The sequence below is a fragment of the Piliocolobus tephrosceles genome, chromosome 9 (genome assembly GCF_002776525.5).
Source record: "Piliocolobus tephrosceles isolate RC106 chromosome 9, ASM277652v3, whole genome shotgun sequence".
In the NCBI taxonomy this organism is placed as follows: Eukaryota; Metazoa; Chordata; class Mammalia; order Primates; family Cercopithecidae; genus Piliocolobus; species Piliocolobus tephrosceles.
In genome coordinates, this window is record NC_045442.1 from 111,176,047 (window position 1) to 111,193,347 (window position 17,301).

The following is a 17,301-nucleotide window of genomic DNA, read 5'->3' on the forward strand; positions in this document are numbered from 1 at the left end:
AACAGAAGCAAGCATCTATTGTTACCATCATATAAATGCCACTGTTCCTGTCATTTGTCGTTTGACCCCCTTCTCCAACATCTATGAGTTCAGTTTTCCTCTGCAAGTTGCAAAAGGCTTTACCAGATAATTCTGTGGTAATTTATTGTATGTCTTCTTTTCCTATACCCACAGCAGTACTTGCGTTTATACTGCTATCAATTGGAAAATCCTATTATATCATTATGCATAGTACATGTTTATTTCAGAGCTTGTTTTTTAAGTCACATGTCTTGTTTCCTGCAGCCCTCCCAGAAGCATTCTCCTCTCTTCAGATTATGCAGTCCACCTTCCCTTCCCTTCTTCTTTCCCTCCTTCCCTCCTTCCTTCCTTCCTTCCTTTTTCTTTCTTTCTTTCTCCTTCCTTCATTCCTTCCCTCCCTCCTTCCTTCCTTTTTCTTTCTTTCTCCTTCCTTCCATCCCTCCCTCCCTCCTTCCCTCCCTCCCTCCTTTCTTTCTTTCCTTCTTTCCTTCCTTCCCTCCTTCCCTCCTTCTTTCCTTCCTTCCTTGCTTGCTTCCTTCCTTCCTTCCTTTCTTTTCTCTCTTTCTTTTCTTTCTTTTCTTTCTTCTTTCACTCTTGTTGCCCAGGCTGGAGTGACATGGTGCAATCTCGGCTCACCACCTCCTGGGTTCAAGCAATTCTCCTGCTTCAGCCTCCTGAGTAGCTGAGATTACAGGCATGTGACACCATGCCCAGCTAACTTTGTATTTTTAATACAGACGAAGTTTCTTCATATTGGTCAGGATGGTCTTGAACTCCTGACCTCAGGTGATCCGCCCACTTCAGCCTCCCAAATTGCTGGGATTATAGGTGTGAGCCACTGCACCTGGCCGCATTCCAACTTTTCTATCTCTCTTCCCCATCTCTTCTTCCCTTGCCCAGCCATCTTTCATTTTCATTTTTTTCTCCATCTCTTTCCTTCCTTTCAACCCACTTCCTTTATGTTTTGTGTCTGTGTCAAGCCCTCTCCTCCACGTTTTTTATTGGTGGTGGGTCGATTGCAGTAATGGCCTCAATCAATGGCTTCCTTCTGCCCAGTACCTCTGCGGTCCTCTCCCTCTCGGACTCCAGGCTCAATAATATGGCAAAAGAGGACAGCAGCAAACTTGAAGCAAAAAACAAACAAACAAACAAAACTTAAAAAAATCTGCTTACTGCTTCCTTTCTTGAACCCTTGCTACAGCCAAGAAAATATATGCTGCTGGTCTTCTGCAGATATACACAAGACACATGAAGGATTTTTTTTTTTTTTTTTTTTTTTGCACCAGAAGTTATCGTTGCCTAGCCAGCTCCCAGCCAGTCCACCAGATAACCGCTCACACATTCAGAAGCTCAGCTGAGATCAGCAGAGTCCAGCCCATAACAGTAGAACCAACAAGCTGATCCATAGGCATCTTGTGAGAAATAAGAAATGGACTTGTTTTAAGCCACTATCTTTTGGGGTGGTTTATTAAACAGCAGTATCAATCAGTACATTCTCTGTTAAATATCAAATAGCCAATAGAATAGAATATGGGTGTTTCTCCATAAAATGAGGTAGTATTGCTCATCCTAATTTTCTGGGCATCAGATAAATGTGTATTTTTAAGACATTGGGTCTCACTGTGTTGCCCAGGCTGGAGTGCAGTGGCATAATCATAGCTCACTGCAGCCTCAAACACCTGGGCTTAAGCAATCCTCCTGCATCAGCCTCCTTAGTACTACTACAGGTACACATCATCATGCCCAGATTTCAGATAAATATCTAACTCTAGGTACAATTAAACTTGAAAGATTGGAATGTTCCAGTAGAAAAGTTTCATTTTCTGCAGCATTTTTTTTCATTCTTCTGTGTCTCTTTAGTTCATTCTTTTGTCTGTGCATTTCAAATACTAAGCCTAAAATATATATAAATTACCTAGATGTAGATTCATTTAACACGAGGAAAATTTAGCCAAAACCAAAATGGATAGCTTCATGGTGTACAGTTTTCTATCACTGAAAATTATCTGACATGACCAACCCTCTAGGAATATCACTATAAATGATCTTTGATTCTTCCACTTATCAACTTAAATTTTTTTCAAATGATTTTGACTTTTCCAAGCTTCAACATGTAAATTGTTAACAACGATACAAACTCAAATGATAAGGGTGAAATACTCTACCTATATGTAAAGAGAGCAGAAGTTAGGTAGAAATCATCATTTGCAGTCAAGAGTTATGCTTTAACTTGTTGCCAGTTTTTTTAAATGTACATATTCTTGGGTTAATGATTTCTGATGACTGCATCTGTCAAACCACTACTACCATATAACTCTACTAGGAGTCTTAATATAACTGAGGATTATAGAGTAGAAAATAGATTCCTAAGAATGATGTCTACTACCTATAAATTATTTTCCCCCAAAGGCATACACATTGTCCATGCTGTTTGATAAGATAGAATCCATTCATTCATTCATCAGATATTAATTGGATATATTTTCTATATTTTTGTAGGCACTGGAATTACAGCAGACAGGAATACAAAGACCCTTCTTTCACAGAGCCTACATTCTAGAGAACAGGGACAGGCATTAAAACAAGCAAACGTAAAACCTATAGCATACTAGAAGGTGGTTAGTACCAAGGAGAAAACTAAAACAGAGTAAAAAGATAGAGAGGAATGGGGGTCTCTAGGAGAAAAGAGAGTCACAGAAGCTCTCTCTGAGAGGGTGATTTTTCAGCAGAAACTCGAAGTAAGAGAATCTGTCATGTGGATATTTGGGAAGCAACTGTCGGTAGATGCACTGGCACATGTAAAGGGCTTGACTGAATTGCTTTTGGTGTATTTTAGGAGTTAAAGGGTTATCTCTACAGCTGGAGCAGAAGTACCAAACAAGCGTGTCAAAGGCAATGGGAGGTAGTAGGGGCAGATCATAGGGAGCGTGTATTTCTTGCAAGGCATGACAGTGACACTGGATTTTAGTCCAAAAGACACAGAAAGATTTGGGAGGTTTTGAGCAGAGGGAAGGACATTCCTTTATCTTGGGAAAATATCACACTGGCTGCTGGTAAATCAAGACTGTAGAAGGACCACGGAAGCCAGAGAAACTAGTTAGGAGGGTATCACAGTTTTCCAGGTAAGAGAAGGTGCCGTGACCCACCCCAAAGTGGTAACAGTGGTGGAAGTGAACAGAGGCCAGATTCTGGAAGAATTATGTAGGCACTGCTATCGACACTCCCCATAGATTTAATAAGGACAGTGAGGGACAAAAGGATAGTAAAGGATACCACGAAGCCTTTTGGTTTCAGTAGCAAGAGCAATGAAACGGTGTTTTCATCAGGAATGTTAGGTTGTACAACTTCAGGGGACTGACTCACGTCACGGTCTATCAGAAGCGTCCTTTGGATATGCAGGGAACAACATATGCAGCTCTCAAGAGCAGTCCTGAAACATTCAGAGACCAGGAGAGGAAGCACTGGAGACGGATGATCACTTTATGGCAAAACCACTGGCTTCACATGCTCTCCATTAAAATTTCATAGAGCTTGTGAGTAAGAGCCCAGGATTTCTAAAACGGTATTCTTTGTCCTGATTAAATATTAAAATGAAAATTTACAAGCGACTTTCAACTCCTTATATTTTCCTAGAAGCCACCCAAGGCTTTTATGAAACCATTACATGCCAGATTTTCAAAAAACTGATTTTGCCAAGTGAATTACATGCCTAATGTCATCAAAGATTAATGAAGAAAAGATGAACAATTTCAGACTTTCTCTAAAATTTCCTATGGAACATGTCTGCCTCTCCACACCTGATATTTTCCTATCTTTCTTACCCTGCCTTCTTGCACTGTGATCTCTTTAACTTCAAAATATTACAGGCAGTCAAGTAAGGGAGCTGTGTGAGCTCTCCGTGAGCAAGCGAGACCACTCTGCAGGGTCCTCTGTCAGCATAAAATTAGAGACTGTATTATTAAAAGGTACATTTAAAATAAACGATTTTAAAAATTTTATTTTATTTATTTATTTATTCTATTCTATTTTATTTTTTTGAGACAGAGTCTCATTCTGTTGTGCAGGCTGGAGTGCAGTGGTGCAATCACAGCTCACTGCAGCCTCAACCTCCAGGGCTCAAGTGATCCTCCTGCCTTAGCCTCCCGAGTAGCTGGCTACTTTTTTTTTTATTTTTATGTTTTGCAGAGACAGGGTCTCATTATGTTACCCAGGCTGTAAAATGAACTTCTTTTTAACTAATAACAAAGAGATTATGTGTGTGTGTGTGTGTATGTGTATGTATAAACAAGCTATTTAGAAGTATAGCCAGTATTGGGCAAATTAGCACAAGAATGAACATGTTGTTGTCACGATCAACTATTTTATAGAAGACTCTGTATTTAGAAGGATATGAAGTGCCAAAGTCAATGAACATATGGACCAAAAACATGTCAAACACCAAAACTTTCAAAACTTTGATTACGGGAAGCTATTTTCTTATCCTTTCTACAAGTTTATATTCATCCTCAAAATGTCTCGTGAGTCATCACGAGATCCTGGGGATGTCAGGAAGCCAAACTGAAATCATAAAAACTCTCAACTACAGAAGCTTTTTTTATTTTTAAAACAATGTAGCTTTATTATTTTCAAGTGTCTATAGTAGTTGCCTTCTTAAGATTAAAGCAAAGCTGAATTTTAACTGAGCCTGTGTATGATCTGTATTGACTTGCACATTTCTGGCGAATTGATTTTACAATTACATTCTCTCCACAGGAGAGAAATAAAAGGAGCTTTCACACTGGCTAAAACATGCTTCCATTTTGACCCCTAAAAGCATTCATGAATACTTCTTTTAAACGACAGTATAATTTTTGCTCTATATAACAAGCTAGAGATAGGTTTATTACTTGGTATACATTTTTATATAACTGAGATATTAAAGCAAAGCAAAGTAAGCATAGAAGCAGAAAGTGGTTGCAATCACTACACAAAATCCAGGCAGGAAAAGATGTCAGGGGTAAGCAAAAGTAGAGCAGAGCACACTGGCCTTTGGAAGGAGAGTCAAAGACAGAAGCTCCTCTCTTCTCCACTCTGTGGTTGGTATCTTTCTCCAGCACACAGGAACCCCACACAATCCCTTAAACCTGAGGTTCTTACATCTGTCTCTAAACTAGGGAGATAACAGCATGCCGCTTAAGTAATGGCTAATGGAATTTTATTTTCCTCTTTGTTCTGCCCTGAAAACATCACCAAAACATTCATTTGTTTCCATTACAGGCCCAGCTATCTATCCACTAGGCAGCACAGCATCTCAGCAAGGGTTGGATTGTATAGTATGTGTTCCAAGATGTGAATCATATGCCTATCAAACCTTAACTGGAAAAGAATTACTCCAAACTCATTTTTTGTTTCCTTGCTAATCTGCAATATGGTATTTAGTAGCTTAATATTAAAAACAACAGCAACAACAAAATCCCACGATAAACTCAAAGCTTTCTGTTTTACCCATTCTTATCTGCCTGTAACCCTTAACTTTCTCCTTCGTTTTACTTAAGTATCTGATCTGGCTTCAGTATTATCAGCAGTGAATCTAATTTTTAAGAGTCGTGATCTCTTTTATTATTATCAAAATAACAACCTGTAGCCCCAGCTACCTGGGAGGCTGAGGCAGGAGAATCACTTGAGCCCAGGGGTTGGAGGCTGCAGTGAGCTATGATAATGCCATTGCACTCCAGCCTGGACAACAGAGCAAGACTCTGTCTCTAAAAAACAAACAAACACATAAAGTCCAAAATATTAATGCTGAGTTGTCTGTAAACTACACTTGAATAGAAGGGCTTTCAGTTAAATTTGACAATGTAAAAATTCATTTGCTTTCCAGAGTATCAGTAACAATTTGCACAATTATTTCAATCCTTTTTTTAGTGTACAGCTCCTGAACTCTCGTCTGCCAGGTATTGAGCAATGCATCTAACAGCATGAAAGTCAAGGTGAGCTATCATCAAACAATCAATTCCTAACATGCCTCCTGCCCCCATCTCCACAATCATAATCTGTAGAAAATCTGAAAGCAGTCAACTAACAGCATGAAGGTGATAAGTAAAATCCACCTCCACTTTAAAACAGGTTTCAAACTTCCTTTCTACATAAGCTACTGTGTGCCTCGGGTAAGAAAGAGGAAATTCATGAGGGAGAAATTGGAGGGTGCACGCTATGAGTGAATTTTCCAGGCAATATTTGCAAGCAAAGGGCTTCCAGGGCTTTCTGAGTCCTCAAGGAAAAAATGCAAATCTACATTTTTACTTGAAATATTTTAATGTTTAGATGTTGGCAACATATCTGTTTTACAAACATATGTGTAACATAAAACATAAAAACATACGCAGAGTAAAAACTGTGCCCTCTGAGTTAAGACTGCTCACATGGAATTGGCACACGGAGGGTCTGAGCTTCATACAAAAGACAGTGATGCAGGGTGCCCACTTGAAGAAGCTTGTGCCATTGGACTCAAGATAGTCAAGACTCTGGTGTGGATTTTACCTGGGACAATAGCTAGATAAGGAAACTTACCTAAACATGGTTTGGGAACTAGACGTCAAGAGAAAAGAAAGGAGATTAAGGAAAGTCTACACCCTGGGTTTGGGAGAGACACAAAAAATTAGCTAGGCATGGTGGCAGGCACCTGCAATCCCAGCTCCTTGGGAGACTGAGGCAGGGGAGTCATTTGAACTCGGCAGGCAGAGGTTGCAGTGAGCTGAGATCACACCACTGCACTCCAGCCGGGGCAACAGAATGAGACTCTGTCTTAAAAAATAATAATAAGTAAAATAAAATAAAATAATTTCTTCTGAGACATTGATCTTTTTACCTGGCTACTTTATTTATTTTTACACACAGGATTTGTCATTGGAACATTATCAAGGGAGAATAATTCAACTTACCATTTTCTTACACTAGGAAAAGTAAACAAAAAATTAAAATGTCAGGCACTTCTGTATGCGAGATAGCTAAAAAGTAAAATATCTCTACGAATGCAAATGGATTAGATCTCAAATAAAACTGTGTAGATAAAATTTTAATACTTTAGTTGTTTAAAATACAGGGAAGTCCTATGATATAAAATATCTGTCTCTACATTTTCCTTATAATTATTTCTTGAAAGTTTTAAATCAGCATTTTATTCTATCTGGTTTTCTTATCCTTGTATTAGATATATATGTACATATATATTATTCTTTTCTGCTCACACATTTATCAAATGTCTTGGATGCATATACTGTATTCACACATCAAGTATTCTCACAGACGTAGCAATAGTTACAGAAGGAAATTACCTTATATCTGAATGGTGGTGGTCTCACTGTTGCGTTCTTTTTGGCCTTCTCTAACTTTCTTGAATTACCTTTTTTCTATAAATTCTACAAGTTCAGCCAATGTTCATCTTTTAATGCTTTCAGGCTGCTAACCATGAGTGAAGGGTCATTACAGTTTAAATAAGAGAAATAATCTTCAAAGAATTTTAAAAAAATGCATTAAGAGCCCCGCCCCATTGAAACCTACAACTAATTGGCAATGGTGATTTATTAACTATGCATTCTTCCATAGAAGCAGCAAATGTGACACCAAGGAACATTAGGTTTAAATACTTAAATGGTAGAGTAGATTAAAAAGTGATTTTACTTAATAAACAGTAAAATTCCTCTATATTGACCTCCTCTAAAATTTGCTGCTGAAGGAGATGGTAAAGTATTCAACCAAGAAAATGGATCAGGCTGACTCCCGGGCTAAGCCTGCCTCTCCTGTGATTTTTCTCCTATTGCCATCTAGTAGGATTATATGATATTTTTATTTAAATTACCAGTTTCCTAACCTAGTGACTATCTTTATCCCTTACATAAGCTAATGAAAAAAAAAGGCCCGAGTTTGCAATTGACACAAAAAGAGTCACATCCATCCATAGTTTGTGTCCAGAGTGATTATAAATGCCAAATATTTAATGAGAATAGAGATAAAACAAGTCAGAGAAACTGCAGCTTCTACAACGTAAGAGTATTCTAGGATAGACAGCATCAAGGACTGTAAAGACCCTTATTTCAAATCTCCAGCATGTTTGAAATACATTTTTTTTTCTTTTTTTTTGAGACAGAGTCTCCTTCTGTCGCCCAGGCTGGAGTGCAGTGGCATGATCTCTGCTCACTGAAACTTCTGCCTCCAGGGTTCAAGCGATTCTCCTACCTCAGCCTCCTCAGTAGCTAGGATTACAGGCATGCACTGCCACGCCCAGCTAATTTTTGTATGTTTAGTAGAGACAGGGCTTCACCATGTTGGCCAGACCTGTCTCCAACTCCTGACCTCAAGTGATCCGGCCTCCCAAAGTGCTGGGATCACAGGTGTGAGCCACAACGCCTGGCCACTGGAATACAATACTTTTTTGAGAATTGTTAGTTTCCTTGTTACATTATCAATAGACCAGAAATATTAGAGCCATATCTATTGTAATCAAGCAAAAAGTCATCACTATTTAATGGCAACTTAATATGAAGACGCTGAGATTTAGGGTTACAGCTAATTGCTAACAGAATAGGAAAATGAGAGTTTGGTTGCCAAATTCCAGGTATTTAAGAAAGGATCCATTTTTTGGCCTATGTACAGGTTCTTTCATTTAAAAAAAATTATAGATTAATAATATAATGCTGTGGATAGGCAAACCTTCCCTTTGCTCCCAAGTAGCCATGATAGGCTATGATATGATATGTTAGGCTATGGTATGATAATGACTGGCCGAGGAAGACTGTCAAGGATATCAAAATGAATGAATTGATTCAGTCACTTATTGAAAAGGAAGTTTGTAAGAGGGCATTCTGGTACAGTAGCTAGGCCTTTGGGCTTTAGAGTCGTATTTCTTTGGATAAATCTTTATTCCATATCTTTAGAAAAGTTACTTAATGTCTCTGGGTGTTTCAGGTTCCTTTTCTGTAAATGACCAGGGTAGCTACTCATGGTTTTTGTGAGAATTATACATAATTTATTTTAAATGCTTAGGTCAGTGGCTGGCATATATGAAGAGCTCAAGAAACGCCAGATTTTATCAACTTTGGAGGTTACTATTAAATGTGAATGTGACTTTCACTGCTGGTTATGGCATACAAGATTAAGATCATTTCTACTACTTGAATCAAGCAGGAAATGTGAATAAAATATGGAAAGCTTCCGTTGAAAACTTCAGGTAGTTATCAAAGAGCAAGGTCTTGAAAAGCCAAAATCCCAAAGAACGGAAAACGCAGACATAAACCCAACACCACTTTTCTCATCAAAGCATTTGCCAATTTACAAGCAAGTGATAGAGAGTGAGAAGGTCTCATTGACTTAGCCCACAGAGTTTAAGTAACTACCCTACACACTTTCTTTTCAATACATGACTGAACGGTTCAGTGGTTCATTCTGACATCCTTGACTGTCTTTCCTGGCTAGTCATTTTGATTCCACAGCTTAGCACATCATATTATATCAATCATATCATAGCCACTTGTGATCACAGGTAAGAATGATTTGGCTTTCCACAGCCTTTGGGCTGTCTCATGGAGCTGAAGAAAAATACATGCATTCAGGGGCACTAAGGAAAAGGTCCATAGTAAAAATCCAGATCTTTAGTGGAGATCCCTGAAGGACTAGAAGAGTAAGGGCTTACCAGAAATATTCTGGTCTCATAAGGACTAATGCTCAACTTTGAAAGGGCTTAGCTGCACAGTGTTAAGGTAATGTGTCCTGCACTAACTGCCAAAAAAATAAAGTAAACTGACTTGCAGGAAGAAAACATTATCTACATCCTCAAAGTACTCTGGTACTTTGTAAACCATGTCCAAAATTTTGTTTAAAAAATCATCTAGCATGCAAAGAAACATGACCAATAAATAAAAATCTACAGGAAATAGAAAGAAAACAAGTGATAGAGACAGACCCATAAGACATGTAGATATTGGAGTTATTAGTCACAACATTTAAAATAATTGTTATTAATATAGTCAAGGAAATAGATGATATAGTTAATTTCATAGGTAATTAAAGCTATCTAAAAAAACTGGATACTCTAAAATTGAAAAATGCACTATAATGAACAGTTGGTAATTTGAGAAAAAGAACTTTAAAAAATATTCTTTTTGTATTTTGACTGAATTCTAAGCAAACTCTATCTTTGAAGTTAATTAAAATATACAGCTGTGTAACAATAAGGGCCCTTAGCTTAAACCAGAATTTCGAATCTTTAGTTAAAAACACAGGAGCTACAACCTCAGGAAAAATAACTTAATTATTTAAGGGAATCCATGCCTCCACAAGTCTTCTCTCCAATATGATTCTAGAAAACAGCAGGATATTGGTGAAGAAACATTGAATATTATGAGCAAATCTGTATTCATTCTTATTTTAAGCAGCAGTCATACTTCCCTATTTCAATCCCACTCTAAGCAAGATTGTTACAACTGTAAATGCATTTTCTTATTTATTGATCATTCATCATTTAGTTTGCACTGCAAAAAAAAATTATGCTATTGAAGAAAAGGCAATATTTGCAGCATGAAAGGATTGGAGGTCATGTACGTGCTTAGCACGGTTGGCACATTTAAATACTGAGATAAATTGAATGAGGGCATTGAAAATGAAATTTACCTGACTGAATTCTTTCAATCCATTACTAATTTTAAAGTAAAGTTTAATTGTAATTAAAATTTACAATTTTAAAACAAGTCCCAAATTGGTGGTGGGTTTTGTGTAAATCAGAATTTTTCTTCTCATTCACGTAAAACATAATGAAACAAAACAAAGCTGGTGTTAGCCTATTAGAAGAAACTTATTACAGAAAGAATTACACTTACTTCCCTATCTATAGTTCAGTAAGTTTAGCTTGGACAGGAACAGAACATTTTACTCCTTGTAATTATATGTTCTTAGAATTTGGTCAGCTCTCCAAATGAAGTAGGAATACCTCTCCTATCTATACTTGTAATTGTGTGATATGACAAAGTCTAACAAGCAAGATTCTTAAACAGCCAATATTAAGAAATACTTACTGGAAAAACAAATGAGACATAGATTTGTGAATTGTTTTACATAATCTCTTTAGGCAGGGAAAATGGTTGAGATGTCTTGGGATCATCAAATTAAATTCTGGGTTTATCCTTAACTAGCTCTGTGACCTCAAGTATGTCATTTAATCTCTCTGACTTAGCTTGCTCAGCTATAAAATGAAGATAATCATATATGATCTATTTCCATAATTAAGTCATAAACATTTATTGAACAGCTTCAATGTACCACTGCTATTGTAAAATGCCTAGGATATTAAAGCTATAGGAAATTGTTGAGGAATTAAATGCTATGATGCATATGAAAGTACTTTGTAAATGATAATACATTACACAAACTACTATTTTATGCTATCATGTGATTAGGAATATTTTTCTAGCAGTACCAGGAGCTTCTAGCTGTCACCCCAAATGCAAGGGGACTCTCTTATGACACATTTTACAAATAATAATTTGCCTTAGCATAATAATTATTTGCCTTAGCAAAATAAATATATAACAGTTATTGGGAAGAAAAAAGAAAAAAAGTGGTAGACTAGAAAAGTAGAAACTACTTTCTATCTAGAACAAAGAAAGAAGAGAAAGGCAAATTAAAGTAAAGTGAATAATAAAGTAAAAACGACGTCTTTGAACTCCAAGTGCAGAGGGAAGACATTCTTCACGACAAGAGCCTGGGAATATCAAGAAAGCATTAAATTTGCCTGTCATCTTGAAATTCCCCATAACAAAACAAGAAAACCATAATGGAACTTTTTTCTTTGATTAAAATGAAGAAAAGGCCTTTAAAAATACCAACCTAGACCAGAGAATAGGAAGAATCAACTGTTACTCTGCAATGTGAGATACCCTTTGAGAACAGTGTAAAGAAAGATGACAATTTCGATAATAAAGACTAGCAAGCGAAACCACAGTAAGAACACACGCCTCTGTTTTGACAAAGCCTCCAGCTAGTGAGACCTAAGTCTTCACACTTACTGACCTTGCGTCTTTCCAGAAACTTGACCAGTGTTGGTTGAAACCGTTGAAAACGAACATTTCAAAACATCACTGTGCAGTTCCAGCAATATACTGGATTGCAATGAAAACTAGAAATGAATAAGTCCTTTTGAGAATTATTCTCTCAGCGTCCAGGGAGTGTGACACAAAAATATGATGGGCTCTGATATAAAAACATAGCCCCGATTTTAGCTCTTTGAGGAATCACCAATGGCTGAACTGCTTTCCCCAATGGCTGAACTAATTTACACTCCCAACAGCGGTGTATAAGCATTCCCTTTTCCCCACAACCTTACCCGTAAAACTACATTCAGGCCAGCAATCCCATTACTGGGTATATAACCAAAGGAATATAAATCCATGTAACCGAACACCACCTGTTTCTCCAAAACCTATTGAAACAAAAAACTGGGTAGAGCAAAGAGAATTTTTAGGGCAGGAAGGATTCTCTGTATGACACTATAATGATGGATGCATGACATTATACATCCTTAAAACCCTTAGAAAGTTCAGCATCAAGGGGGAACTCTAATGTAATCTAAGAACTTTGAGTGACATTGATGTGTCAATGTCAATGTAGGTTAATCTATTGCAACAAATGTGCCACTCTGGTGGGGTACATTGATGATGGGGGAGGATGTTCAGCAGGGGAAGAAGAGTATGTTCAAACTCTGTATTTTCTGCATCATTTTGCTGTGAATCTAAAACTACTCTTAAAAAATAAAGTCTATTAATTAAAAAAATAAATAAAACATTCTGCCACAAAGACACATGCATGTGTATGTTAATTGCAGTACTATTTATAATAGCAAGGACATGGAATCAGCCTAAACGGCCACCAATGATAGACTGGATAAAAAAATCAGGTACACATACACCATGGAATACTATGAGGCCATAAAAGAAATGAGATCATGTCTTCTGCAGGGACCTGGATGGAGTTGGAGGCCATTATCCTTAGCAAACTATTGCAGGAATGGAAAACCAAATACCACATGTTCTCACTTATAAGTGGGAGCTAAATGATGAGAACACATGGGCACAAAGAAGGGAACAACAGACACTGGGGCCTACTTGACAGTGGAAGGTGGGAGGAGGCAGATCAGAAAAATTAACTATCGGCTGGGTGTGGTGGCTCATACCTGTAATCTCAGCACTTTGGGAGGCCAAGGCGGGAGGATAACCTGAGGTAGGGAGTTCAAGACCAGCCTGACCAACATGGAGAAACTCTGTCTCTACTAAAAATACAAAAATTAGCTGGGCATGGTGGTGCATGCCTGTAATCCCAGCTACAAGGGAGGCTGAGGCAGGAGAATCTCTTGTACCCAGGAGGCGGAGGTTGTGGTGAGCCAAGATCCGGCCATTGCACTCCAACCCGGGCAACAAGAGTGAAACTCCATCTCAAAAAAAAGAAAGAAAGAAAAATAACTATTGAGTCCCAGGCTTAGTACCTGGGTGAGAAAATAATCTATACAACAAAACCTCCATGACATGTGTTTCCCTATATAACAAACCTACACATGTACTCCTGAACCTGAAATAAAAATTGAAAAAAAAAAAAAAAAAAAAAAAACCATACACTTGGACAAAGAAACTCCAAGTAGGACATAGTCTATAATTATATCCTATTTACTCAATTGCCCCAAGTAAATGAAAAATTTCATTAAAAAGTTTTTAAAAGAATAGAAATATCTGACATGGTTATGGAATTTTTAGAGTTGGCCTATTTGATTGTAATTAAATTATGCTGCACTTTATGGAATAGATGAATTTCAGAAGATTTGACCAAAGTGAATTATTTCTTGATCCTCAATATCCCTTTTATAATCTGGGATTCATTTCTCAAGGAAAAAGTAATCCCTCAGTTGAACATAAGATACCGAGTCTGTATTATTATAAATATCCATTAACCTATGGGTTAATAATGCTCATTATTAATTCTCACTGTTCAGGTTTCTCTCATAATTAGAGACTATCTAAAACATTACATTTATAGTTCCTGGAACTTTATTTTTAATATTCTTAGTCCAACAGGTCTTAATTACTTTGTCAAAAGAGTTGGAAATCACACAGTTATTCCAGCCTAAATATTCTGTAAATTTAAGGCTACAATTTAGTAAATTTTCATTCTTTACTTTGTCAGTTTGTTAAAATGAAACAAACCATAAATTTAAATTCCCTTGTTCTTTCTGTCACTTAGATCTCTAATTTACCTTTCCTATCCAGTTTCAATAAACATTAGTCAAAGGGATTGTAAGCTCAGCTCTCTTGGAACTATCTCAGTACTGGGTCATTGAGCCACATAAGTTTTTGTGTCTATAAATGCTTTTGAAATTAGAACCAAAATATAACACAGAAATCAACAAGGTGAAAAAAAAACTAACAAAATACATAAATACAAACATTTAGATTTAGATGAGAAATTCCTCCAAATTGGATGTATTTTTCTTAGATGCATTTCACTCTACTCAATAATTACTCAATATAATTACTCAATAATTTTATGAAATTGATGGGTCCTGATGCCAACAATATCAGAAAACAAAACAAAAGAGCTAACAATCAATGCACCCAGAAGATTAAAGCTAACCAAAACATTTTTTATTAAGCAAAAGAAACCCAGAGGCAAGAAAATGATTCGAGGATCATGACTGTAAAATGTCCCCTTCTTGACACTTGGAGGAAAGGCAGCAGTCAAGAACAAGGGGAAGGGAAAGAAATTATCAATACATCACTTACTTCTTTGTATCCGAAGATGATGCGTCCATCCATGAGCAGGGTTGCCTGGAACGTGAAGCTTCCCAGGTTGTAATTATCCTGGAGATGTACGTGGTCCCACTGGACCACAAGTGCCGTGCCTAAACACCCATTGTAAAAAGAAGAAATGCAATGAGAAAAACATACGTATCATTTCTGGTGGGAGTTTTCACAAAAATGTTTTTGCATCTGGACTTCAAATCTAGTGATTGTATGATTTCAATTTTATGTGGTTAATCAAATTCTGTTATTAAAATAGTATTTGGAATTTTTTTAAGGGATTGAGTAGTCTCTAAATATTTAGTAAAATATAACCTCATACTAAGGTCAATAATTGAACTAACGCAGTGTGGGGAAATCTTGCCTTTGGAATTTTATTAATGCTAATAGATACTGTCTGCTTAAATTTCCATAAGCCACTTTCAAAATGCAGCCCAAGTGGATTGAATGTACTTCAAATACATTTGACAAATGCTGAGAGAGAAAAAAACACATTAAATAAGTTAGGACCACGTACAAAAGACCTGAAAATGTTTTTCCATACTTAGAAATATACTTTTCCACATTGAAGGAGTTCCTTTAACACTAATGGGAATTTTCTCCTTGAGTTCACAACGCTTGTATTTCTGTCTTTGCTGCGTTTCTTCCAGGAGGCGGCAAGAAGCTCAAAGGGCCCTGGGCTAAGATTTTGAAGCCCCTTGAAGCACACTGGGATGAAACTTCAGTGCTGTATATTACATTCCAACTCACTCTGTCAGTGTTTACTATAAACAATTGACATGAAATAAAAACCGAAACATAGTTTAATAGTCACCAGTGAGAATTCATATTTTTGTTTTAACTGACATTGTGTATTCTCTTTTTTAAAAAAGAAAATAAAAGAGCTGCTAAGACTTTTTCTTCACTCTGTTAGATTTTTCCGTTTGGTTAAAAAAAATATTATTGCCCAAAAAAGTTGTGTTGAAAATGAAAATCATAGAACGAAAAGAGCAAATCTTATCTCCCAGCAATAAATATCTGATATATTTAAAAATTACAACTGCATAGAAGAATTAATTTTCAGTAATTATTTGGTGCTATTAGTAATATCTCTTGAGATAGCTGACAACTTTAAATAGACACTTTATTTCAAATATTTTGAATATCCAATTGTAAGTCCTGAAAGGATATTGAAGTACAGAAATGTACTTTGAGGCAAAACTTTAACAGTAAAAAAGAAAAAAAAAGTTTTTTAACTTGACCTTGGTGCTTTTAGCCATTATCACGGCTATGAGTGAAGACCACCCAGGTCCCTTCCTTCCACGGGCATCTCTGTGTCTATATTGTCCTGGAAGGAAGGAAGGAAGGAAGGAAGGAAGGAAGGAAGGAAGGAAGGAAACAAAAGAAAGAGAAGAAAAAGAAGAAAGAAAGAGAAAGAGAGAAAGAAAGAAAGAAAAAGAAAGAAAAGAAAAGAAAGAAAAAGAAAGAAAGAAAAAGAAAGAGAAAGAAGAGGAAGGAAGGGAGGAAGGGAGGAAGGAAAAAGAAAAGAAAGAAGGAAGGAAGAGAAAAGAAAATAAAAAAGAAAAAGAGCAAGAAGACAATAGCCAGGAAACTTCCCATGATTTTATAAGTATAGGAATTTTCTAATTGTGAGATGCCTCCTAGCTTCTTTTTCCTTCACACATGTCTACAACCCTCAAGCTCTAGTCTCTCCCTTATCCTCTAGCTTCTATCGCACTCTGGTGATGCAGTGAAAACAATGAACCAGAGGGCAGAAGACTTAGACTCGCACCTTGTCTCTATAAAACTTTCCATGTGAACTTGGACACAACTAATCTGCATGAAACCGTTTCCTTTCCTGTAACATGTGGAGTATAGTTTTTGCCTTCAAGCGATTCTTGCATTAAATACAAGAAAACATAGTTACCCTTGACTATTTATGAAAATAAGAGGGCTGTATAAATTACAGTTTTTAATGCAAATTCTGAGGGAGAGATTCCCAATATTTTGTTAGTAGCAGGTTGCTAAAAAGCACACTGTTGGCCCGGCGCGGTGGCTCATGCACCTGTAACCCCAGCACTTTGGGAGGCCGAAGCGGGTGCATCAGGGGTCAGGAGATCGAGACTATCCTGGCTAATATGGTGAAACTCCGTCTCTACTAAAAATAACAATTAAAAAAAAATAGCCGGGCGTAGTAGCGGGTGCCTGTAGTCCCAGCTACTGGGGAGGCTGAGGCAGGAGAATGAGGTGAACCCGGGAAGCAGAGCGTGCAGTGGGCCGAGATCGTGCCAGTGCACTCCAGCCTGGGTAATAGAACGAGACAGAGTACAACTCCGTTTCCAAAAAAAAAAAAAAAAGGCATACTGTTTGCACATGCTCAATTTTATATTACGTAATAGCATAGCTCTCTCAGCGTTTGCCGATTTAAATTTTGTAACTGCTGCTGTCTTCTCTAGAGAAGTTTGCTTTCCTAAATTGTTGAATTTCC

At 37.1% G+C, this 17,301-nt stretch overlaps 1 protein-coding gene across 1 annotated transcript in view; it reads right to left on the reverse strand.

The window, feature by feature from the left end:
- Nucleotides 1-17,301, reverse strand: part of PLXDC2 (plexin domain containing 2) — a 472,622-nt gene that overhangs the window by 127,448 nt on the left and 327,873 nt on the right. The window contains exon 7 of the mRNA XM_023223192.2: nucleotides 14,817-14,935. Coding sequence (XP_023078960.1) covers nucleotides 14,817-14,935 — 119 coding nt within the window. The remainder of the gene's footprint in view (nucleotides 1-14,816; nucleotides 14,936-17,301) is intronic.